At 39.6% G+C, this 25,499-nt stretch overlaps 3 protein-coding genes across 4 annotated transcripts; 2 read left to right on the top strand and 1 right to left on the bottom strand.

Moving 5' to 3' along the window:
- The first annotated feature begins 2 nt into the window (after positions 1–2).
- eif2s1b (eukaryotic translation initiation factor 2, subunit 1 alpha b) lies at positions 3–5,266 on the top strand. Its single transcript, XM_032584624.1, has 8 exons — positions 3–160; positions 1,406–1,648; positions 2,791–2,870; positions 2,976–3,127; positions 3,212–3,318; positions 3,388–3,485; positions 3,565–3,708; positions 4,721–5,266. Exons 2-8 carry the CDS (start codon positions 1,408–1,410, stop codon positions 4,844–4,846), a joined length of 948 nt encoding a protein of 315 aa, XP_032440515.1. The 5' UTR covers positions 3–160; positions 1,406–1,407; the 3' UTR covers positions 4,847–5,266.
- A 284-nt stretch (positions 5,267–5,550) lies between these two features.
- Positions 5,551–17,063, bottom strand: rbm25b (RNA binding motif protein 25b). 2 transcript variants are annotated; one of them, XM_032584618.1, is made up of 17 exons: positions 16,914–17,063; positions 16,339–16,435; positions 15,218–15,432; positions 15,022–15,079; positions 14,265–14,425; positions 13,888–14,076; positions 13,708–13,791; positions 10,657–10,928; positions 9,966–10,110; positions 9,639–9,728; positions 9,361–9,434; positions 8,337–8,487; positions 7,718–8,147; positions 7,139–7,437; positions 6,916–7,014; positions 6,355–6,402; positions 5,551–6,276 (listed from the first exon to the last, which is right to left on the bottom strand). In XM_032584618.1, the coding sequence occupies exons 2-17, from the start codon at positions 16,415–16,417 to the stop codon at positions 6,184–6,186; spliced, it is 2,487 nt and encodes an 828-aa protein (XP_032440509.1). In that variant the 5' UTR covers positions 16,418–16,435; positions 16,914–17,063; the 3' UTR covers positions 5,551–6,183. The 2 variants fall into 2 exon arrangements, with proteins under 2 accessions (XP_032440509.1, XP_032440510.1); XM_032584619.1 differs by having other exon boundaries at positions 7,139–7,434.
- A 1,510-nt stretch (positions 17,064–18,573) lies between these two features.
- On the top strand, positions 18,574–24,004 carry hsp90ab1 (heat shock protein 90, alpha (cytosolic), class B member 1). The gene is made up of 12 exons (XM_032584620.1): positions 18,574–18,704; positions 20,508–20,651; positions 20,773–20,979; positions 21,070–21,229; positions 21,311–21,444; positions 21,524–21,829; positions 21,908–22,073; positions 22,172–22,362; positions 22,479–22,626; positions 22,714–22,982; positions 23,067–23,400; positions 23,484–24,004. Exons 2-12 carry the CDS (start codon positions 20,508–20,510, stop codon positions 23,594–23,596), a joined length of 2,172 nt encoding a protein of 723 aa, XP_032440511.1. The 5' UTR covers positions 18,574–18,704; the 3' UTR covers positions 23,597–24,004.
- The last annotated feature ends 1,495 nt before the right edge of the window (positions 24,005–25,499 follow it).

Here is a 25,499-nt window from a genome sequence, read left to right as displayed (position 1 = left end):
GAATCCTTTCCGGGTCGCAAGAAGCTAAGCACATCCATGAACGTGAGCTAGCGGGCCCGATTTGTCATCTTAAAAACACAAGAAAGCGTCTTCAGCGACACATTTGAACGCGTCCAGCGCAGAAATTCCCAGTTTATCGTCGTGTAACCACATGACACCGGTGAGTTTCTATTGATGGCTAAGATGTTCGGAGCCGTTCGGAGACGTGTGCTGCTAACAGCTAGCCCGGGCAGGAGGCGCATGTGATTTGGGAACCGGGTTGTTAGCATCGCAGCTAACAGATGTTAAAGTGGCCTTTTCCCCCCCACTTTAGTAAGCCATCAGTGTTCTTTTCGCTTTGGCGCTACAGATTTAATCACAAAATCTGCTTGAGTGAACTCTCCCCGGAATTGATACAATCATTTTGAAATGCTATTTTTTTTTTCGTCCCAGTAAATGTTCATGTCAGTTACTTTAAACGATTTGCCAGCGTTGCATCATCCCATTCAAACACAAAACTGCGTATAAAATAAAATATTTGAGCCTGAGCGTCAAAGTAGGCAATTATTCCGATAACCGTCTTTACATGTGAATGCATCACATGTAAAGACGGTTGAAAGACGGGGATCATTTTTGTCTATGTTAGATTGCAGAGATCACTGTCTTCTGGTTCCATACTTCCTCCATACGCCCCCCATGGATTTTGGTGGATATTTTATAGTATTTCTAATTGTAGGGACAAATACACACTTCTTTTTGCTGCTTAATGCAAATCTACTAATATGTGGCTTTTTGCTGCATCACACTAGCTGTAAATGTCTCATATTTACAGCTCAAAAACCTCTTTCTGTAAGGTAGTGGTTGCTGGTCCTCGCCACCTATTTTTGTAGCACAATTGAAGCAGTAATTAAGTCAGTAACTTAACTTACTTATGTCCTAATTAAAAGTAAATGGTAAATTGTAGTACTTAACTAGAATTTTAAGCCAATGAATAAAAGTGTGTTCTGTTCCAAAGATGTCTCCACTAACAGTCTGGTGGCGCAACCAAGAAACCTATAAACGGTTTAAACTGGATGCTGAAATCAGCAAGATGCCTGCACAAGTGTAATTATATCTTTAAGCTAATTTAATCCCCATACATGCTTGTAGATCTCAGATGTTACTGTGAGGCCTTAAGGGGATCATAACAGTTTCCTGAGGTAGATTTAAAGGAAACAAGTGTTTTGACACAAAGTTAAGTATTGCATATCAAGAAGATGGAGCCTAAGTTGTCTTTTCCTGGTTTTTAAGCAACTGTTCAGCTCAGATAAGAATTACTGCCGCCTTTAACTCCTTTGTGCATCCATTCAGATATGCTTTCTGCTGGTTCTTTTTTTTTGCTGTAGCAACCTAATTGTGAACATTTCTTCCGTTTCTTTCCTCGCAGCGATGCCGGGTCTAAGCTGTAGGTTTTACCAGCACCGGTTCCCAGAGGTGGAGGACGTCGTCATGGTGAACGTGCGGTCAATCGCCGAGATGGGGGCCTACGTCAGCCTCCTGGAGTACAACAACATCGAGGGCATGATCCTCCTGAGCGAGTTGTCGCGGCGACGTATCCGCTCCATCAACAAGCTCATCCGCATCGGCCGCAACGAGTGCGTCGTCGTCATCCGAGTCGACAAAGAGAAAGGTGAGCGCGGACGGGCGGAGAGAAATGAAAATTAAGAGCATTTTAAATGCACAAATAATCACATGGACGCTAATCGTACTGACCTTTGACGTCATCAACTGACCATTTAATTAATCCTATTAATCTCTTGTTCCACCTCTGAATCTTCTTCAGAGCATTTTGGTTACTGTACTCCAAAGAAGTTTTGTCCAAATGTATTTATTTGTCAACATATTTTATTTTAATAATTCGATGTTGCTATTTTAAAAAAACATCACAAAAGCCTTTCAGCCAATCTTTGATCAGTTAAATAGTTTTGTCAGTGTGTTTAGCTCTGAAATGCAAGCAAGTCTGAGAGATAAGTTTACTTCGATGGTGATTTTCCAACCTTGGTAGTTTTAAATAACGTAGCAGAAAAAATTTATAAAATCCTTTTTATATTTGTTGTATAACATGACATTGCCTCTTATTTTTATGGTTGGCTGATTAGCATCGCAGCAGCATAACCGCCCTGCCAAATATTTGCTATTATGACTCAAAATAATATTTAAGTTGATCCTATAATTAACTCATATTATTTTGCGCATTGTTCAAATACTCAAAATAAACTACATAGTTGTTTATGTATTGTATAATCAGTGCTAGACTTTTGTTTTAAGCTGCGTTTGTCAGCAGGTAATTGCCTCCAATGTGAATAAAACATATCTAATCCTGGACTTTCAGTTGTTTTTTTAAACGATGATAAATGTTAATTTTGTTAACCATCCACACTCTGCTTTCGTTTCCTGTCTAATGGAATCGTTCCCAGATTTTTGGGAGGTTTTTATTTCTATTTTAGCATTCATCTTTGTTTTGTTTTTTTTGGTTGTTTGCCTATAAGCCTGCAGGTTGAACTGTATGTTGGCTTAGATCAGTCATCCATTCACATCTTGCTGTTGGTCTGTTAACAGGAACTAGAGAACAGGAAATGTAAAACTCCAGTTCTGGTTTCACTAAACTGAATGTTGTTTATGTATTTACTTTTTAAATGTTGCTACTGGTTTCTACAGTTTATGCACACTAATAAATCACTTTAAAATTTAGCAGATTTGCTCTATGAAAATGAAGGACAAAAGTTTCTCTGTAAGAGTGACCCTGCGCTTTTGTCAACGTTTCCTGTCCAGGATACATCGACTTATCAAAAAGAAGAGTTTCACCAGAGGAGGCCATCAAGTGTGAAGATAAATTTACCAAATCTAAAACTGTGAGTTGTATAATTTATCCTCGTTTTCCTGCTTTAAATTATTTCTTTACTTTTCAAGGAGGATTAGGGAGTCAGCTGACGTTTGCACTGCGCCGATTCCTGCAGGTTTACAGCATCCTGCGGCACGTGGCGGAGGTTCTGGAGTACACCAAGGACGAGCAGCTAGAAAGCTTGTACCAGCGCACCGCCTGGGTCTTCGACGAGAAATACAAGCGTCCAGGATACGGCGCTTACGACGTCTTCAAACAGGCCGTGTCGTGAGTCCCACGCAAGATTCCACCCAGAGTCTGAATTCAATCAGCTTCCTGTTGGTTTTTACAGCAAATGCTCCACTTTAACAGAGATCCCACCATCCTGGACGGTTTGGATTTAACGGAGGAGGAGCGCAGCGTGCTGATCGATAACATCAACAGGCGGCTAACGCCACAGGCTGTCAAAATCAGAGCAGGTTTGTTAATTCTCGGATGAATTGCGCAGGACGCAGATGAACGGATGAGTAGTTTATTTTCCTCTGCAGATATTGAAGTTGCATGCTATGGCTATGAGGGCATTGATGCAGTGAAAGAAGCTCTGAGGGCCGGACTCGCCTGCTCCACAGAGGTCATGCCCATCAAGGTGATGCTGCCGCCGTCTTTTCTATTATTAATGTTTGATTACCGCCACCGTAGCTAACTGTGGTTTCTGTTTGTTTTAGATCAACCTGATCGCCCCCCCTCGATACGTGATGACCACGACCACCCTGGAGCGGACAGAAGGCCTGTCTGTCCTCAACCAGGCCATGGCTGCTATCAAGGAGAAGATAGAAGAGAAGAGAGGCGTCTTTAACATCCAGATGGAGGTGAGGAATTCCCACTGCCTTTAGGAACCAAATATTTTATCAAAGTTTCCACAATGTTTTCTTTAAGTTACTGCAGTTTGCAGGGAAAATGCTACCTTTGATTTTTCTCTAAAGCAGATAATCCACCCCTGTAAAGAAACGTCATCAAAACAGCCGATTGTAGGAAATCAAAGATGAGTTTACATACATTTGGTTGAGACATCCACCAAGTCTTTTAGTGGATCTCTGTACCCAATGTAAACACCGTGAGACAAAATTATACATTTTTGTTGCGAATGAAGCTCAACCTGAGTTAGATTTGATGGAGAGCATCTATAGAACATCAATTTCTAGTCTGGCAACAGTTTCTTGGACTTTGACTAGGCCATTCTAGCACATGAATAGCTTGGATCTAAACCGTTTCATTGTTTCTAGCGTTGTGACGTTTGTTCTGCTGGAAGATAATTCTCTGTTAAAGTAGTTTTTGGAGCCTCAAAATGGGTTTCTCTTTGGATTGTCCTGTAAATAGCTCCATTATGTTTCCCATAAAGCTTGACAATCTTTGGTTTTGCTACTGAAAAAACATTTTTTCTTAACAAAGGTTTGCATATAGGGCAGAAAGTTCAGTTGACCAGATCATCTTGTTCCACATGCTTGCTGTGTCCCCCTACCCGGCTTATAGGAAACTAGAAAAATTGATTTTTTGTGGCCTTTTTTTTTAAGTTCTCGCCTTACTTCCATAAAGTAAGGCGAGAACATAACTCTTCTCCTTAACAACCAATCCTGACCAGTTACCATGGGCCTCTTGGCCGCTTCTGTGATTAATGATCTACTAACCAACTGTGATTTTCTCCACTTTGTTCATCTCCTGTGCTCTTCATGTTCTCTAATAAACCTCTGATTCCTCCTGAGGCATCAGCAGAACGGGGGATGAATATACTGCCTTTCTTTTCATATGTAATGTTGTTACGTTACATGTTCAAAGGTTTACATGTTGTGCACTTGAATAAGACGTTATTTTTGTTCCTGACAGCCCAAGGTGGTGACGGACACGGATGAGACTGAGCTCGCCCGGCAGCTGGAGAGGTTAGAAAGGGAGAATGCTGAGGTGGACGGAGACGACGACGCTGAAGAGATGGAGGCCAAAACTGAGGACTAAAGAGACAAAGAATCAAAGGAAAAGTCGTGGAGAGGCCTGCTAGTCAGTTTCAACTTTCAGGTTGCAAACATTTAAGTCATATTATTACTCGATTGGCAAAAGAAAAGGATCTTCTCAACCCCACATGAACACAAGGATGGCTAAGCAAGTTTAACAGCAGGATAGTTTCAGTCTGAATAAACAGAAGCTGCTCAGTGGTCTTCACTTACCTTTTGCTTCAGAGCTCTGCCTCTTCAGTATCTATGGCTCCAAATCTCCGTGTGGTCAGTGAACGCGACTGACCGAAGGGACAGAAGAAGCTCATGTATCGACCGCATTCAGTTGTGATATTATCTTCCAGTTCCAAGGTGTTTTACCAGCAAGATCTGCTCTGTGTGTAGCTCACATGACATCAATAAATTTCTGGAAATTTTCTTCTCAGTGTGTCTTGTTCAGTGAAAAGCCCAAACAGGGTGTTCGAGCTTCCGCTAACTCATCTTTACTAGCTGGCTAGCTTTTTGCATCTGGTGGATAATAGCAAATATATTGCCTATTGGCTAATGTGTCTTTAAAAATCTTAGGTCTTAATTAGACCTGCCTAAATGCTTTAATCAAGGAGACCAATCCCAAAGAAACATTTGAATTAAATCATTTAAAACTAAACATAGCCTGTAATTACCGTAAACATTAATGGCAACAATTTGGGTAAAAATGAAAACTGCACATGCATAAAAAAAAAAGTTTTAATCAAATGTTCACCATTACAAAAAATAAATTTTCACAACTCCAAAAAGACATTTTTCCTGTTCTTAGCTCCATTTCTTATAGTGGTTGTGATGTGTGCTTTCTCCTCGAGATTGTTGCCACCCATAATTCTGTTCTGCTGAGGTGGTTTGTTGACAAAGACGGATCTAATTATCAGGAATGTGGTAAAACAGAAAAAGGCTCAAGTTGTCAATCCCCTAATAAATACGCCCCTGTAAAAAAGAAAAAAAGGAAAAGTGCACTCTTTGAGGAACGCATACATCAAAGTCCAGGTATGCAAACAAGCCATTTTCTTCAACTTAAAACCATGTTTGGAAAATTGTAGCTTAACTGCATGTGTGGAAGTAAAAGCACAGGACCAATGGAGACCGGTAGGACTCGACTCTATGGAGCCTTTCATTACAGCCAAATGATTCTATATATACAGAAGCAACATGGACGTCAGCACCTGCACGGAGCCCGAGTGTGTTTTACAGGAAAAAACAAACACATTTAATGTCAATGTTGCAGTTTGTTCTGGATGACACAATTTCACAACACTTCTATTAACAGTTTGGGGTTGGGGGCGGGGGGTATCTTCATTCAGTGGTTTCTTATTTCACCAGTCCAATTTTCTTTGCTTCAGTTTCATAAATGAGCAACCGCCACATTTTCACAATGAAGACTTCAGCCTCTTCATCAAGTACCTGAGCAGGAGAGGAAAAACATTGGTTTTAATGGTAAACTTTGATTAAAGGTATCAATGTGAACAGAATATTGCTCACCATGGCAACATCATCCAAGATACTTTGGGGCATACTGTGAGCCATCACCTGAGAGCAGACACAAATATCAGCACAAACATTTCCAGCACCAGACTCCGTCGTTAAAATAATACAAATAAACTAAAGAAAACTATTATAAATAACTTATGATATTCATTACTGTCAATATCTTATAATAGTATCCTACAGCAGCGACAAGGTAAACAAAAAATATATATATATATATATTGAAAGGTTTTTCTTACATCCTATACAGCTGACTGATCTAAGAAAGTTATAAAAAAATATTGAAAAAATTTTCCCCCCAGGTTTTCTAGGATTTGGCAAATAGAAATAATTTTGGTGATTCTAATTTACCTAAAACAAGAGATGTTTGGTCTGAATTAACTTTAGATTGTGATGGAAAAATGTCTTTTTATTGTGTTTAAATATCTGATTTCAACTATAACTCTTTTCAAATGTTGCATTGCACTTTCTAAACATTGAAAAGCACTCATACAAACCCTTTTGTATCACTTCACTTTTTCTCAAAAATCAGAGACATTTTCTTTTTTTTTTTACCTTTGAGCACACAAAGTCCACTAATGTCGGCTCTTCCTCGCCGATGTACTCGATGATTTTTTTATTGATCCAGGGTCGAACACGTCGCTCCATTAACGTCTGCGAAACGAGATCACAACACAGAAACTGGATTAAGACGTGAACACACCATGTCATTTACCAAAGTAAAATAAAAGGTGATCTTGGTCATTAGAAGAAAAGAAAATGTGAAGAAAAACTTTACCGTGTCGACCATGGACCAGTCCAGAGAGTAGGAGAACAATTCTGGTTTGGCTGTCGGTATCTTCTCTATCAGACTCTTGATGTGCTTGCGTTTCTCCTCTGTGTTGGCTCCTTTTATGCTGGACAGTCCGGCGCCATCGACGCCCAGGCTCTTGTCGTCGTCGTAATCCAAGGGCACCAGCTTCCTCTTGCGTGGCTGTTCATCTGCCTCCTCATCGTCGAACTTGTTGAAAACGCTGTCCACTGGAAGCTTCTTCCTCTTGACGGCATTATGCTGGCTGGGGCTCCCAGTAGCACCTGCTGTGGACAGAGGTTAATCACTTAGTCCCCCCAGCTGAAAACATCTGGTTCTGGTTACTGCAGGACAATCTGGAAATCTGTCACCATCTCATTTTTTTGTTTTTTCTGTTTAGAGGTTTATCTGAGCAAATCATCTATATGAACTTGGAATATAAATTATTGATTGAGTTAATCTAAAGTTGATTGATCTTAGTGCTTGATAGTTGATTGATTAGTTTCCATTAGTTTTGCTTTAGAGGCTTATTTACTCTAAAGCAAAAGAAACATCTTTTCCACTCACCCAGTTTTAGGCTCAGGCCGATCTTGGGCCGGTTCTCATCCTGTGGCAGAGCGTCTGGCGGTGAGTTTTCGTGCGGGATGATGATGCCACACGGCGACTCCTCTCCGGGGGTGTTGGGAGACACATTGCCACTCGCTGACGATACCGAAGGAGCGGCTGTGATGGGCCGCATCATGGGCTTCAGCTGTGGTTTTGCTTCAACGTTGTCTTCATCATTGTCATAATCTTCCTCCTCGCCTTCTTCTACCTCCTGGTCGGACTGATGAGGATGAGGATGAGGACGAGGCCGTGCGCTGGGTTTGGCCTTTTCCGGCTCTTGTCTATGTTCCCTGTGATCTCTGGGCCCTCTGTGGCGTTCACGCTGCTCCTCGGGTTCGGGCTCTTGGATGATGGGCGGCTGTCTCAGACGCTCCTCCTCCTCTTCTTCCATCTAGACCAATCAGAAGCAGGTAAGAGGAAAGCAGCATCCAATGGCAGAATAAACAAGGAAAGCTGAATATGAAAGCTAATGTGCAGAGAGAGACTCTGAGGAGAAAGTGACCTTCAACAACAGACAGCATGCCTCCTCACCACCGCTCCACAGAAACACAGTGAACCTGAGTTAAAGAGACAACGATACCCTGCGCAGTTCTGCGTCCGGGTCTGGATGTCCCTCGTCCAACAGTCTCTGTCTGATCTCCTCCAGCTCCTCCTTCTCCCTCTTCCTGTCACGCTCGTCTGCCTCCATCTCCTTCTCTCTGTCTCTAAGACGCTTCTGCAGCGCACTCCCCCTAGTGGTCGCAGTGAAAAACAGCAGCTCTCAGAACAATGACCACAGCTGCAGTATTGCATGATCGGTTGAGGTAGATCTGGGTCACGCATGCTCAGACTTTCTACACATTTTTCATGTTATAAGAACTGTTTTCAATCATGTTCTCCCATTTTAATAGAAATGAAAAGAGAGATAGAGATATTTCTGGTAAATGGGCCTTAAATTTGACACCTAATTTCACAGAGAGAAGAGAAGGAATGACAAAAGGAAGAATATCCAAGGATGAAAGTGAGGAAGGAATGGCAAGGAAGGTCAGAACAGAAAGATGACAGGAAGGAAAACAAAAAACAAAGTGAATAAGGACAAGAAAGACACAAAAATGACAAGGAATTGAAGAAGCAAGGACAGAAGGACACTAAGAACAAATGTCGGACAAGGAAGAAACTGATGAAAGAAAGAAAAAGAACAAAGAAAGAGGTAAGAAGGAACAAAGGTAGATAAAAGGAAAGAAGAGACAAGTAATGAATGAAAGAAACAGGAAATGACAATGAAGAAAGAAGGACAATGAAGGACAGATGGTGGAAAAATAAGAAAAACAAGGAATGCTGAAGGGAGAAAAAGACTTAAACTGAGGAAAGTACAAATGAGGACAAACAGAAACAGAGGATGGTGAAAATAGACATATTTCATGTTTTCTCCCCCCGTACTTATCTAGACCAGGGTTGGAAAATAGGAACTGTGCAGAATAATTAGGTGACAAGCTAAAGGTTCATCTATATTTGTTATGAGTTGGAAATTTTCAGGTCATTAGCATTAATATTTGTGGAATCATTTCTGTATAATCTATCTTAAGTTCAGACATCTGCAGCTTTGCTCTGGTGTTCTTGCTCACCTGTAGTATTTGGGGTCATCTCTGTCATCATCGTAGTCTTCAAGAAACTCCTTCAGTCGTTTGCCTTCTTTAACCTAATTTTAAAAAATGTAGAAGCTATGATCCACGTACGCATAGTACCGACAGTTCCTCTAACAAAAAAAGCTTTTTAAAGTTCATAAATACTTTGTTGGACAATCAAGTGCTAATTGACTTTGCACGTGAAAAAAGTGTGAATTTTAATCCTGAAAAATTCATTCAAAGCCGGAGAGTTCTGCACATGTTCACCCTGCTCTCACCATTTCTCGTCTGCGCTCATCTTCTCTTTCCGACTCCTTGGCATAATCCCGAGCCTTTTTCCGCTCCCTCAGCTCCCAGTTTTTCAGACGCTATAACAAACAATTAGGGTTAAATACAGACACAAGAAATTTGATATTTTAGAGAAAAATTATAGGTAAAGACATTTCAATTTTACTGGGAAAAAAACCCTTTTCTGTAGTGGTCCTTTTGCGGGTCACTAGATCTTGATGTAATTACAATCAGAAAACTAAATTCTAACAGATTGAGCACCTTTTGATATACAATCTTTAATCATGCATTCTTTATTTTTTACTAAATTGTTTTACCTCCTGATATGCCGCCTCCTTATCTCTGAGTTTTCGTTCCAGCTTCCTGCGTTCATAAGCGTCCTCTTCATCTTCTTGGTCACGCTTCTTGTCCCTCTCCCGTTCTCTTTCTCCTCTCTCCCTCTCTCTGTCTCGGCTCAATTCCCTATAAAAAAAAAGGTTTTGATACATTAGATTTTAATATCCCCTTAGATGAACATGGGTAATAAACAAGTTAAAAAAAAGTTTAAATCTTCAGAAAATGAATTGTCTGCACTGACTTAATGGTTTACTTGATAGTATGTTTGCTCATCATCTCTGAAAAGACTGTATAAAAGTCATTAAATAATGTGATAGGCACATGTGATAAGCAACAACACAGTTGTACTTTAAAATGGAACAAAACATATTTACACAGGTAATTAGACTATTAGATGCAGACTACAATCTGAGGACACAGTTTTACTGTTTTTGTTAGTTTGATGACTCCACTCTGAGTAAACAAGCAGAAAATGTAAAACTACTAACACAATCTGGACTTCAGACTGTGGGAACTTAAAATCGCTTAGCAGTGAATTCCTGAAATTGGCCCATTTTCTGAGTTATATCAGACTGTTTAAAATAAGAATCTCAACATATTCAAGGTTCATACTGAACGTTTTACTTCACAAATGTGTTCTTGGCTGCAACAGGTGCACATCTATTACGTCACCTTGATCGGCTGCGCTCGGCGCTCCGGTCACGGCTACGGTTTCTCTCCCAGTCTCGCTCTCGTTCTATCTCCCTGTTCTTGCGGTCACGCTCTTTATCGCGGTCTCTCTCCCTCTCCTGTTCCCGTTCCCTCTTCCTTTCTCTCTCGCGCTCCTTCTCCCTTTCGCGATCCCGCCGTTCTCTTTCCCGCTCTCGTTCTTTTTCTCGCTCCCTCCTTTCGCGCTCGAACTCCTGCCGCTCCTTCTCCCGCTTGTCTTTCTCCTCTTCGAGTTTCTGCAGAGCAAAACACACACAGGCTCAGGATTTGCCACTTGACATCCAAGAGGAATCTGCAGTAAGCTTTCATATGTACACAGATCAAGTGGTTTCCAGAGTTTGAGAGGTTTCCAAGGAACATGCCCTAATAACTATGAAGCCACAATCCTATCTGATGGCACAGAAGACTCCCAGTCACAGAGAGACTTCATGTATCTAAAGCAACATGGTGTGCTTTGTTGCTTCAAAAGGTGAAGGCTAAAACTAGATTTTAGCAAGAATGTAACTGGAAACCACTCAAATAGCGGGATCTGTGGAACACATTTGACTTTTGGCATTCATAACAACAAAATGCAGCAAATGAAAAATACTTTTTCTTCCTTAAGATCCCTTCTTTCAGGAAAAAAAGGAAAACAAAAAAACAAGAAACAGGCATCAGTCTTTGGTTGAACTAGTTGTTTGTGACTTACAGGTGTTGAACTATGGACTCAGGCCTTCGCTGCCCCTACAAGCCTTTTAAGTTAGGCCTGGGAGGAAAGCAGGTCACACGGTATATAAAGGAAAAACATTATGGGATTTTTGTCTTGCTTAAGCATCAACATAATCATCAACAATAGCCTTTCATTTAGTGGCTAACACCGCATTTGGAGTAACTCTACATCAACAAATGAACATTAGTTACATTTCTGCACAGATATATGAAATTGTAGAAGCAGTCTTACCCCTGCAGAAGTCTTCAGCTGCTCTTCTTGACTAGTCACACACACACACACACAACCCAACCATACAATTTAGCTGAATTACACACAAGGCTTTGAATGCACTTCAGGAAAAACATTTATTTTACTTTGTGCTGTTATAGAAAGAAAACTGACAAACTGCAACAAACAGACTAACAGAAAGCCTTGGGTGTAATACAAGTTGAAAAAGAAAATGTGACAAAACTGTGACCTTAACATCTAGAGGTGTTGTTTTTAAAGTGCATTACTTTACTATCCTGAAATTAATTTGCATCTTTCACTGACTTGTCCTGTGCTCTACTGTCCATCTAGACATGAAACTGGCCTATTCTCTATATACAATTTGTTACCAAAGAACCACGACTTTCTGGATGTCTCTGTCCAGTTTTGATGCTTCCCAAACACCCATACCTACAGCAATACACAATCATGTCTCCAAAATCCTTTAAAAAATGCATAAAGTCCTAAATGATTCTTGCATTCCTGCCAGATAACAGAAAAATAAAAGTTATGACTAAAGATGCACAGAGAAATTGGCTGGTTACTCTAAACCTACTCATAAGATGATAGACTACATAAAATTTAAACTCATGTCATTTTTAATTTAGAAACATTAGTTAAAACTTGTTGAACTGCAGAGCTGTGTAACGTTGACTGCTCACCATCTATGTCTCAGATGCACAGTATTTTGCCTTTGGTCTTCATAGAAATGATTAAAAACTTAAAGTTTGGTCATAAATAGTTAATTGAGCAAAAACATTAGCCATCTGGCCTGTTTTCACCAAACTAGAACAACTACTAATGATTCCAAATGCAACATCGCTTATCTAACTAAATACTGAACAAAAAGAAGTAGTAAAATAATATTTAAAAGAATATTTTCAGGAAAAAATGAAAAACTTATTGCAGTGTTGAGTTTTTTTGTATTTATTTTTTTAACTAATGACACTAAATGTTATTGCTCTTTAGGACACAAAGGCTCAACAATGCCATGTTCCATAATAAAAGCCTATTTTTATTACTTACCTCTGTAAGAAGTACACTGATGTCCAGGTCTTTTGTTTTTATTTTATTACATAAACATTTTAGTTGAAAAAAGTATTCTAACTTCTATCGATAAAATCATCCTGTAATTAAAGAGCTTGGCTTTTATTTATTTATTTATATGAAGAACCATGTGCTTCTTTTAATCCTTTACTCATAAATCTGACATTTATTTGGTGTAAGGAAAGAGAACAGATTATATGATGAGTAGGTGAGAGAAAGGAGAGATTTCATGACACACACACTCATTCTCACACACATAGAGCACGTACCTCATCAGTCTTCAGATCATCATACTGCTGTGGAGAGGGCGCCCCCACCTCACACGAGCATAATAAAGGTTACAGCAAAAGTCACTGCAGTGGTTACTGAGTCCTTGTGCTTCAACATGAACACCATTAAGACAGACCATCATATATGGAGAACTTGCACAGGTTCACTGACTCTGGACATTTCCAGGAACCCGCCAATGCATTCATGATTACGTAGCCAATATGTCATTTTATTACCGTATATGATAGACTGAATTAAACAATTTTAGCCCTGGTCACAAAGGAAGTGTGCAGTTGCCCCGATGCAAGTCCTCAAGAGGGGGGCGCCCAGTATATGTATAAAGGAAAAGAAGGCTGATACTTACATCCTATCCTGGCAACTTTTTCCAAAGCTCTGAGATTCATCTTGCTTTAGTCACCATATGATCACTATCATAATGGTGGGGTTTAATGAATAGATTAGCTTTAATGTAACTTTACATTGTCTCCATGCATTTTTGTGTGATGAATGAAGAAATGGATCTAGAAAAGGTCACACCTAATAATTTCACTAAGGATTTTTTTTTCTAAGCTAAATGTGCAGTAATGCATATGGTGTAAATGTTTGGTGGAGCCAATTTGTGGATGTGTGTTACAGACATCAGTTCTAATTAAAATATGCCAACTCTAGAAGTGAACTACGTGAGAAACTGTTGTCCAAAACCTGTAATGTCAATTGCAAAATAAATGAAGCCACTTTACCTTGTGAGTGTCGCGAAATTTACTAATCTCTCTGGAAATCAGGTCCCGCTTGTCCTCCTCGATGTCAATGGTGTTAATGTCGTCCTATTGGAAGGGGGAAAAAAACAAAATCTCAATTCCTAAACTGATTCATTAATTAATTTCAAAATTCATGCCAAACAGAGTAGAGTTTGGGTTTACCTCTTCTTTCTTTTCCTTTTTTCTCTTTCGTCTCTGAGCGTCATCATCCTGCGAAGGCGCGTTGAGTTCTGCGGCGTATTCTCGCATCAATCCATCGATGGCGTCTTTCACTACCTGATCTCTTTTCTTCGTCTCCTCATCAAGAACCTCCACATCGTCACCTCCTCCATCTTCTTCATTCTTATTTTGCTAAAACACAAAATCATTCAAGCTTTATTATCCAGTCCGCCTCCAATTAAGACACTACAATAACAGACTATTTTATTTTTAGTGTGTATGCATACATTTAAAAGTTAAATATGAAGCCATGTGCATGATACATTCTTGGAGTAAAGAATGGCTTTTATTATTATTAATATGTCAAAACTAATTCACACCCCATTTGCTGTCTTCTTCTTGGCCTTCCACTCATCCAGCTGAGCTTTAGTCTTTGCATCCACCTTCACCAGCAGGTTTTTGTCTCCAATCTGCAGGTCATGAAGCAGCCGGAGAGCTCGCAAGGTGGACTCCGGCTCTTTGTATTCACAAAAACCAAACGCTGCAATAGATAAGTTAATGAAACGAGACGTGAAAGCCTGATCAGACACAAGAGGTTTAGGAGTTGAATGCAAAATCATAACGGAGAAACAAGCAACACCAAAGGCAGGTTAGTTGTACTGTGGGGAAAATTTGTTCAGGAAACAAAGACATTCTTTAAAGAAAGCCTTTAACTACAGATTTTAATGTTAATTGTACTGAACCTAGACTGGTTGCAGCAAATTTTTACATTTTACCGTTTCTGGTGTAAAACTCCTTTGGGAAAACTTTCCTTGGGGAAAGTTTTGGGACAACCAGGTGTCCAGGAATATATGTTGTAAACTACAACAAGCAACAGCTTAACCCACGGTTCCTACAAATCTTTGCCAGATTTCATATTTATCTAGAATCAAATTTCTAGAATATCTTTTGGACATTTGAGTACTAAATATTCACGCCTTGTGTTGCCAAAAGGAGAATTGGAATTTGGACTTGGAAAACATGTGTATCTTACACTTTCAGAAGGAGTTTTATATACAGTGCAATAAAATAAGGCTGAACTACTCAACGAAAAAAAAAAAAAATTAGTTTTCCAAGACATAATGATGCTTGAACTACCTTGAAGTTTTCCAGAAGCTCCTTGAACTCGTTTCCAGCTCAAAACAATACCACATTTCTGTAAAAGTCGGACAAAAGGAAAAATCCGTTCACAAAATAAGAAATATTGTATGTATATAAATACTACCATTTATTGGAAAGATTAAATAAAATACTGAGCTCATCTTAAATGCTTCATTTCTTTTCTTCGTCTTACCGCCAGCAATTGTCTGATCAGCATGTCTGAAGCTTTCTCCGATATGTTCCCTACAAACACTGTGGTTGTGGGCCCGCTGCTCTCCTCGTCCTTGGCTCGCATCGCAGAAAGGTCTTTCTTTGGAACAGGAGGCTTACTGACCACCGGAACAGAAGGAACCATAACTGCAGGGGCCGGCGCCATGATGCCCATGTGAACTGGGATCATTGGAGTTCCTAAAACAGAGGAAATGCATAAATAAAGCAGAAACAAGGCTGCAAGAACAAAATATATGTTAAGATAAGCCATGAGAACATGCAAATCCTACAACACCCACCAGTATGCAAGTTTTTTTGCTATCAGGAAGGGCAGTAAAACAATTCATTCTGTGATAAAACTCTCAGTCTCATGACTACACTCAAAATGCTGTTTTTTAATTGCCTTTTAAAACTGTCCTATTTCTTAAATTATTGTGTGTGTATGTGTCTGCATCATTTAAAGTAATGAAAACTGGAAAAACATTTATTGACCTCCTAGGATTCCTTTAAAGGCAGGTAAAATTTTAAATTAGCCTGAGTGGAGAGTCTCATAGTTATCATAGCATGTAAAAATGATATTTTTATTGTATATTTGTTAACCTTCCCAATAAATTGAGAAAATAAATTGGCTGCTGATCATTTTGTTCCTTCACAACAACCTTGTAGTTTCTGTGATTTGAAGTAATTTGCTCTAGTCTACTGTAAAGAAATGAAACTGATATGTGAAATTAATAATACATGAAATTGGTGAAAACAAGGAAGAACTGTTTTAAGTCAATTTAACTCCAGTGTTCCTACAGAAAAATGAATTTAGACACTTAAGTTTAAGTACATTGCTATAAACTGGAAGTAGAAAGAGACATGATTGAGTTATAAGTTGGTGAAGGAGCAATATTTCATCAGGGGTGACCATTGTGATTCAACTAAGCAAAAATGCAAATAATTGGCATAATCATTTTTTTGTTTGTTATTTGTACCATGCAAGAGGAGAGGAGGTCGACTATTATTTTTTGCGTTTTCCAGTAGCACCAGTCTGTTGTATATAACTAATTTTAAAAGAATTACACAAAAAACAATGTTACATACATAAAGGTAGCTGATTACCTGAGGGGAAGCCAGCATACTGATGAGGTATCCCAGGAGGGGGCAACAACGGCCGGTTTAAATGAGGGGGGAAGGACATTCTGAATGTGGTTATGACCTAATAAGCACAAACAAACACCTTTAATCATGTTATCAATTGTGATTATTTAGACTTTGTATATAAATATATCAATATTGTACAATAATTGTGTCTAAATTAGTTTTAACGTCTAGGGCACACAAAAAGAAACACTTCCTGCTATATTATCTCAATGTTTAACCAGAAATCGGCAATGATTTTTACTCGACTCAATTGGAAAGTTACTTAAAAATAGGTAAGTTTATCTGGAGGGCATCAACTAATTTAATGCTGTGAAGTCCAAAGCTTCATAAACTGCTAAGTAAATTTGAGCGTGATAACTAAAAACAAGCAGCTAAGTTGGCTAAAGCTAGCACTGAGCACGTTCCTACACCCGGCACAACCAAATAATGCTAACCTGACATTAGCCCCAGTCGCTCTTACCTAATATACAAAACTGGCTTTTAATCGGCTAAAAATACGTTTTTAAAAAACCCAAATGTAAATGTATACATACCACAAACCCAAGTGGCGCACAGTAAGATAAAATCCACTATACAGAGTTTAATTATGGTGATAATTCCGCTAACGTTTAGGACGTTAGATTAGCACTGCAACTAGCCGCGGCCTTCAAATAACACTTTCGCGCAAGCGCTCTACGCACCGGGGTAAGGGCGTTTGTTTTGTGTATCAGGACGTGGCTGTTCAGGCGGAGGGTAACCCACGTCCCACCATGGTGGACAACATTATATTTCCAGTTTGGTAAAGTCATCAAAAGGTCATCCACACACGTAATTTTTATTTTTTTTTTAACAAACAGTTTTACAAAGAGAGCTTACCAAATTGCGGATGACACTTACAAGCAGCGGCCCCAACCCTTCTTGGCCCTCAGCGCGCAACGCGTAAAAATAAATTAAAAATCCCAAAATTACGGGCCACCGTATAAAATAATAGAATCCCAGGTTAATTTAAAGTCGGTAAAGCTAATTCCAATACAATTCAAACAATCATACTCAGATTCAATACATTCCATGTAATTTCATATAATAACACAATGCTGTTAAAGTAAGGGCTGGTTAAGTAATTTATCAGAGGCAACTAACTTGGTAACAAAGCATTTGTTTACGTTGCAAATAAAAAAAAAAAACTTTGTAGCACATGTTATATCTTGAGATATCAAACAGAATGTGTGTGAACTGTCGCTTGTGATAATCATATATTCAACTAAGATCAAGGTGGGAAAATGTCACATTTTCTATTTCCATTCTTTCTGCTCAAGCGTTGACCTTGACTTAGCGAATAAAAAGTATTTTTATCTTCAAACTTCAGCTTTTGAAATCTAAATTAATTAGTAAACGATCTGGTTTTCACTGATCTGCCTTGTTTTATTTTTACATACAAACGTTCAGAGTTAGAAGTTTTGAATATACTAGTTTCTCGCCCCTTATTACTACTACTACTACTACTACTACTACTAATAATAATAATAATAATAATAATAATAATAATAATAATAATAATAATAATAACGGCTTTCTAATACTCATTTCCGTTTCCCCTTTGCAACTTCGTGACGTCACGCACGGGCGGGTTTTTGATGGAAAGCGCTAGAACAAACGAAGCACACCCTCCATGTTTCGAAATATCCATCCATCACATTAAAAAGATCTGTGTTCTTTGTCAAATTACACGGTAAGCAATGGCGTTCTCTGAATGTCGACTTTGTGACCTCTTTTGTCATATGCAGATTGCCTTGCACCTCTATTTCAAGACATGATCTTTAATGTCCAGAAATGTCGTCTCTTTTAATAAATGTTTAGCTGTTCCTCAAACTGCCACATGATGGAGACAATTGCACACCGAGATCAGAAGGTTTAATTTACTGAATTATTAAAGCACACTTTGTTTATTAGAATGTTTGGAGGTTTGGTTGTTAATGAGTGTGTTTTTGTTGTTCGTACTTCAGCAGTATAATTTCATTACAGCTAACTGAATTTAGTTAACTCATTGTACATTATATACTAAATAAAATATTAATAATGTAAATTTCATCATTTTAAAATTCTAATTTATCTCACTTTAAGTATAAACTTCGTTTAATTCCATGTCCAGCTGTATTTACATTTGCCCTTACTTGAAAGTCCGGCTGCAGTAAACGAGGTGCCGCGGATGGATACACTAGAACCCACGTGTATAAAGACTCCCTGTGCTGTAACATAAAGTTCCTTTCCTTTTTCTCCCATCAGTGAGCGCAGGGGGCTACGCTTTTGTTGCATTTTATTCAAGAAAAGTCAACTAAATTAACAAGGTACGCACACCAGTTTTTCCGACTTTTAACGCAGATAATGTATATGTAAATATTTTTTAAACTAGCTATCTAGTTATGTAGTATTACATCGCTGATTAAGAGTTCATGAGTCATGTCAACCGTTAAACGCAGTTTTTCGTTGGAAGCCGCTATAGGCCTTCGTATGAGCTAACTGTATACGCATGGAGTTAATGATCGATGTTTAATTCGCTTAAACTCGTGTTTGTCCTGTAAACATACAGTCTGTTGAGCGGTGATGCTGGGCAACGTGAATGCGGCACTGCTGCACCGTGATGCCAGGCAGGTGGGGTGGAGGTTACGTCTCTGAGTCAATGGACTTCAGTGGGCTTGCAGTTAAACTATTAACGGTCACAATGTCTGGATGTGGTCACAAAAATGGGAGGGGGGAGATTCTACGTTAAATGTATTATTAAGAAAATTTCAGTTGTTACGAAGCGAGCATAAATTTCAGTTACGTAATCGAAGAATGCGTTTTGAACACCGACCGTGATTCAAGCTTAAACTACACTGCAATTTTCTTACATTTTAAATTATTCTAATAGCTAGTGGACAAATGACGTGATTGAAGACTCTACGTAGATTTTGAGCTGGAAACTAATCAAACGTCGAGTGTGCCAACGGTTTTTGAAACGGCCGTTTGTCCAACTGTCGATTGTTACGCCAACCGCTGGGATTTGGGAGCTTTTGCTGTCCGAGTTGATGGGTCCTGGTTTTAGTCATTATGTTTATGGAGTTGCGTTGGCTTGTTTCAGGCAGTCCCGACTCCGTTTTTACAGTAAAGTGGAATAACTTTGCCGTTTTGCCGCTCCTAAGCACGTGTTTTCGGTTTCATTGTCTAGGCACAGACGCCATGTTTGTTAATGGACACTTCCGCTAATGTGTAGTAAGATGCTGGAAACGGTCCCAACTTAATAAAGTGGGGACAGTTATAAAAAACACATTATAATCCGCGATTGACTTTACTTATCTGTTCCTTCAGAGAACTGAAGTGCCATATTATTAAAGATGATGGACCATGTGTTTTTATAAATTTAGTTTTAGCTTTGAAGTTTTAAATTAAATAAATTCAATATGGTATGATTTGGGAGGAATCATGTTTGATGGATGGTTATCCATCCTTACTGTTAAACGTTCTTAAACCACTAGGTATTCCAAATGTTTACCCCTTTAAAATATAAATTTTTTTATATAAATTTGGTCTTGTGGAATACATTGTTTTTTTTGTTTTGTTTATTTCTTCCGAGTTCATTTTTGATCTGATTTTGAAACAATTGTAGACTATAAGCACATAATGGGTGCATAATTAAGCTGTACTACATCATAGAATTTTAAAGGTGGAAATTTAATGACTTTCTTAGGAATGTTGTCTTCTGAACCACCTGAAAGTAGTCAAGCTTGTTTTTATACTACAAAAAAAATTGAGTTTAGTAGAATTACTCTTTGCCTCATCAAAACTGTGTGGCGGTATTGAAGAGCAGCAAAGGGCTTAAAGTTTGTTGATGTTTGTTTGTTTATCATAACTTACTATTGACAGTTTGCTCCATCCTCACTGTACTCAGGTCCTGTTCTAGATGTATGTTGCAGTCATTAATGAAGTAAACTTGACTGCTTTCTTTTTTCCAAGTCACTTATGACTTGGAATCATCAATCATGATTGATACAAATCATCAATCATGATTTTTATCACCCAACTCAGATACTTGTGGAACATCACTAGTAACCTTCACTAAATCAGTCTATTTGCAATTATTTGAATTACTCACATCTGAATCTTCTGTGCAGATGCCTGAAGAAATGCACCAAGAGGAGGAGGTTGAGACCTTTGCCTTCCAGGCAGAGATTGCTCAGCTGATGTCCCTGATCATCAACACCTTCTATTCCAACAAAGAGATCTTCCTCAGGGAGTTGATCTCTAACTCATCTGATGTAAGTGAGCAAGGTCTTCTGTTCTCACTGTACAACCTTGAGTGAGAGTATCAGCTTTTTAGGTCGGTGAATACGCAGTATACACGCTTTGCATGACAAATCTGACTTTCTGCATCCTCAGGCTCTGGACAAGATCCGCTATGAAAGCTTGACCGACCCGACAAAGCTGGACAGCGGCAAGGATCTGAAAATCGAAATCATCCCAAACAAAGCAGACCGAACCCTGACCCTGATCGACACTGGAATTGGTATGACCAAGGCCGACCTCATTAACAACCTGGGAACGATCGCAAAGTCAGGAACAAAGGCCTTCATGGAGGCCCTGCAGGTACTCAAACAAAGTTTAGCTATTAAATTTTATTAAAAACCTGATGGGTGTAATTGATATAACTAATTCTGAATTTATTTATTTTCCTAGGCTGGTGCTGACATCTCCATGATCGGGCAGTTTGGTGTGGGTTTCTACTCTGCCTATCTTGTTGCTGAGAAAGTGGTCGTCATTACAAAGCACAATGATGATGAGCAGTATGCCTGGGAGTCGTCTGCTGGTGGTTCTTTCACAGTCAAGGTTGACAGTGGTGTGTGTCCTGAATAAGGTTTTGTAGTTTTAAAATCTGCAGATGCTTTTTGTCTCCCTCTCAATAAATCTGTGCTTCCAGGTGAGCCCATTGGCCGTGGAACAAAGATCATCCTGTACCTAAAGGAGGACCAGACCGAGTACATTGAAGAAAAGAGGGTCAAGGAGATCGTCAAGAAGCACTCTCAGTTCATCGGCTATCCCATCACTCTGTTTGTAAGTGCTGAAAATGCTCTCCTCTGATTGGTGGAAACTGTTAATTGGCAAGCATTTAAACTGACTTTGCGTTTTGCAGGTGGAGAAAGAACGTGACAAGGAGATCAGCGACGACGAGGCAGAGGAGGAAAAAGCTGAAAAGGAGGAGAAGGAAGAAGGCGAGGACAAACCCAAGATCGAGGACGTAGGGTCAGATGATGAAGAGGATTCTAAAGACAAGGACAAGAAGAAGAAAAAGAAGATCAAGGAGAAGTACATAGATCAGGAGGAGCTGAACAAGACCAAGCCCATCTGGACCAGAAACCCTGATGACATCACAAATGAGGAATACGGCGAGTTCTACAAGAGTCTGACCAACGACTGGGAGGATCACCTGGCCGTCAAGGTATGTAGAACCTCTTGAAGATGGCAGACTCTGAATCAGACTAAACTTGAATGAAAATGAACTTTGACTCTGTTTCAGCACTTCTCAGTGGAAGGCCAGCTGGAGTTCCGGGCCCTGCTTTTCATTCCCCGCCGTGCACCTTTTGACCTCTTTGAGAACAAGAAAAAGAAGAATAACATCAAGCTGTATGTGAGGAGAGTCTTCATCATGGACAATTGCGAGGAGCTCATCCCAGAGTACCTGAGTAAGTTCTAGGTCTCCTTTTAATAGTCCTGGCTGTAAACCAAAGCAGTGACGACATTAAAGGACAAAATGATAGAGCTATTACTTTTGTCCCATCAGACTTTGTCCGTGGTGTGGTGGACTCTGAGGACCTGCCCCTAAACATCTCCAGAGAAATGCTGCAGCAGAGCAAAATCCTGAAGGTTATCCGCAAGAACATTGTGAAGAAATGTCTGGAGCTGTTTGCTGAACTGGCAGAGGACAAAGACAACTACAAGAAGTTCTACGAGGGCTTCTCCAAGAACATCAAGGTACCAAATGCTGCATCAAAAATGACTTCTAGACTCTGCAAACAATACTTGGTATTTCATGTTTAGATAGTTGAGGGAGGTAATTAATTTTATTTTTTTTTCACATCTTTGTTTAGCTGGGAATCCACGAAGACTCCCAGAATCGCAAGAAGCTTTCAGAGCTTCTGCGCTACCACAGCTCCCAGTCTGGAGATGAGATGACCTCCTTGACAGAGTACCTCACCCGCATGAAGGAGAACCAAAAGTCAATCTACTACATCACAGGTAAACTTCAGTCATGAACAAAGTCTTTGATGTTTAGACTTTATTTTTAAAATGTCTCAGCTGATTATATCTTCATTCTGTCTTCAGGCGAGAGCAAAGATCAGGTGGCAAACTCTGCTTTCGTTGAGCGTGTCCGCAAGCGTGGCTTCGAGGTGCTGTACATGACCGAGCCCATCGACGAGTACTGCGTGCAGCAGCTGAAGGAGTTTGACGGAAAGACCCTGGTCTCCGTTACCAAAGAGGGTCTGGAACTGCCGGAGGATGAGGAAGAGAAGAAAAAGATGGAGGAGGACAAGGCCAAATACGAGAACTTGTGCAAGCTCATGAAGGAGATCCTGGACAAGAAAGTGGAGAAGGTTGGTGACTTGAAGGCTTGACTAGACTGAGTGTGTTGGGATTGTTTAACTTCATCCTTTAACGCTCCATCCTGCCTTCTTTAGGTCACCGTGTCCAACAGGTTGGTGTCGTCCCCCTGCTGCATCGTTACAAGCACCTACGGCTGGACGGCAAACATGGAGCGGATCATGAAGGCCCAGGCGCTCAGGGACAACTCCACCATGGGCTACATGATGGCCAAGAAGCACTTGGAGATCAACCCAGACCACCCAATCATGGAGACCCTGAGGCAGAAGGCTGAGGCTGACAAGAACGACAAAGCTGTTAAAGACCTCGTGGTTCTGCTGTTTGAAACAGCCCTGCTGTCCTCTGGATTCTCTCTGGATGATCCACAGACCCACTCAAACAGAATCTACAGAATGATCAAACTTGGCCTGGGTATGGGCACACTTAAATTAATTTATCTAGCTTTATTTATCTCTCGTATTTCAAAGATGATTCAACAACTGCTCGTCTTCTAGGTATCGACGATGAGGATATTCCCACAGAGGAGGCCACTTCCACATCTGTCCCAGAAGAGATGCCTCCTCTAGAAGGAGACGACGATGCTTCACGCATGGAAGAAGTTGATTAAGCTGACCCTTCACTCGGATTCCAAACACTTTAGCCCCACTTTTGCCGTTGTTCATCCTTTTAAAGTGCAGTACCTGCAAATTATTAAACATTCCTGTAGTGTAGGTCCAGTGTTGCTGGAGCCATACACTGCAAGACCTTTAAAGAGAAGCAGTTTTCATTTTTGCTGTGAAAGTTTAAGGTGACCTTTGTTTTTTTTAAGTAATGTTCCAACTTAAATGTTAATGGTAAATGTTCTAATATGGGACTGTTTCATTCCATGATCAAAGTCCAGAGTCTCTTGGGGAGGGGTAATGTTATGTGCAATGCTGCATGGAGAGAAGACTGTATGATTCCTTTGCCTGACTGCAGGTTCAACTGTATTCCAAGTCTTGTTTTTTGCAAAAAAAAATAAAGATGTAATACCTTACTTTGCATCTCTTCCTTCATTAGCAAGGTGCATATCTGCATACAATTATTTTGAAACTATAAATTCATATTCAGTTACATTGACTGTTAACCCCACATCTCTCCACTAGGGGGAGATGCAGCTCTAGGATGTACATCTCTTAGGTGGTCCCACCCCTTCAGCTGTTTACAAAAGCTGTTTCCATAACAACTTGCACATCTCAGAACAAACTGCTCAGCTATTGACTGAAGATTTAATACAGAAATTGAAGTGACTTGTGTTTTTTTTTTTTTTTTTGTCCTTCAGTGTTTCTACCTCAACCCCCACAAATGTTTGACAAATCAACTTGCTGAAAAGTGCTCCATCTGCACCTCAAGCCTGTCTTTCCTCAGTTCTCTTCAGTGGTCCTTTTAACTGAATTGGGGAAAGGTGATTGAGAAGAGCATACCCACATGGTTTCTTAAAACCATTGGGACCTGGATGACATGTAATTGGAACCATGATTTATACTTGCACATAAAATCTAAGATAAAAAGACCAGTTTGATCTCAATCACAGTTGTTATGCAGCAGGACAACCCCAAACTGTATTTTTCTCTTTTTTTGTAGAAGAAAACACATGATCTGCTTTGTAACTGTTTGAAAAGAAGTTAAAGGACATGAATGCTTTCTGGTAGCAAATACTGGTAAATGTGTAAATAAATGCACTGGTTAGCTTATTTTCACACCTTTGTACTTGTATAACATGGCAACATTTCTCTTCACCTTATAATGGGGAAAAAAATCAGTTATGATTTTAGAGAAATCTGAAAAAGCAAAGCATAAAAAGGTACACTAAGCACAGATATCTTGAAAGTATGAGACATACGCTGCGTTTTTGAGGGAAATGTATCACCTACAGGTTTCCTGGAAGTCATGTGCTTAAAAAGTGTGAGGGGGTGGCATCGGCAGCTTTTCTGCTACTGTCAGTAAAACTGACATGTGGGTGTCTCTCCCTCCTCAACACTGCAGCTCACATGTGCCACAGTCAGAGTAGCTGCGGGGAACTTCAGCTGTGTCATTTAAGGAAAAAAGGACTATTTTTACACTTCCTCAAGCTAAGATTTTAGCTGCATGTGACTGGTATTAAATTTCACAGCTATTGTTTTAAAAGACTATTGGGGAAAATATATTGGAGCCTATAAAAAAGTTAATGTACAGCTGCACTGAAGCAAAAAAAATCTCTAATCCTCTTGAGTTTAATTTGACCTCAAGAAAATTAGATCTCCTCTGTGAAGCCTTCAGAGGTTCGTTAGAGAACAAGCAGCGTCACAAAGACTGAGAAACAAAGAAGATATCTCATGGATAAAGTTAAGAAAAAGTTAAAAACAAAGTTAAAATATAAAATAATATTCAAAGTTTGCACTTTATAGTGTTTAGATGAAATAAATCAGAATGGCCCAGTCAAAGTCCAGATCTCAATCCTACTGAGAACTAGCAGCAATACTTATAAATTTCCTCAACCTGTTTCAGTCTGA

The sequence above is a fragment of the Xiphophorus hellerii genome, chromosome 15 (genome assembly GCF_003331165.1).
Source record: "Xiphophorus hellerii strain 12219 chromosome 15, Xiphophorus_hellerii-4.1, whole genome shotgun sequence".
NCBI classification, from domain to species: Eukaryota; Metazoa; Chordata; class Actinopteri; order Cyprinodontiformes; family Poeciliidae; genus Xiphophorus; species Xiphophorus hellerii.
The sequence above is the reverse complement of the archived record's forward strand: the minus strand, read 5'-3'. Positions and strand labels throughout refer to the sequence as shown.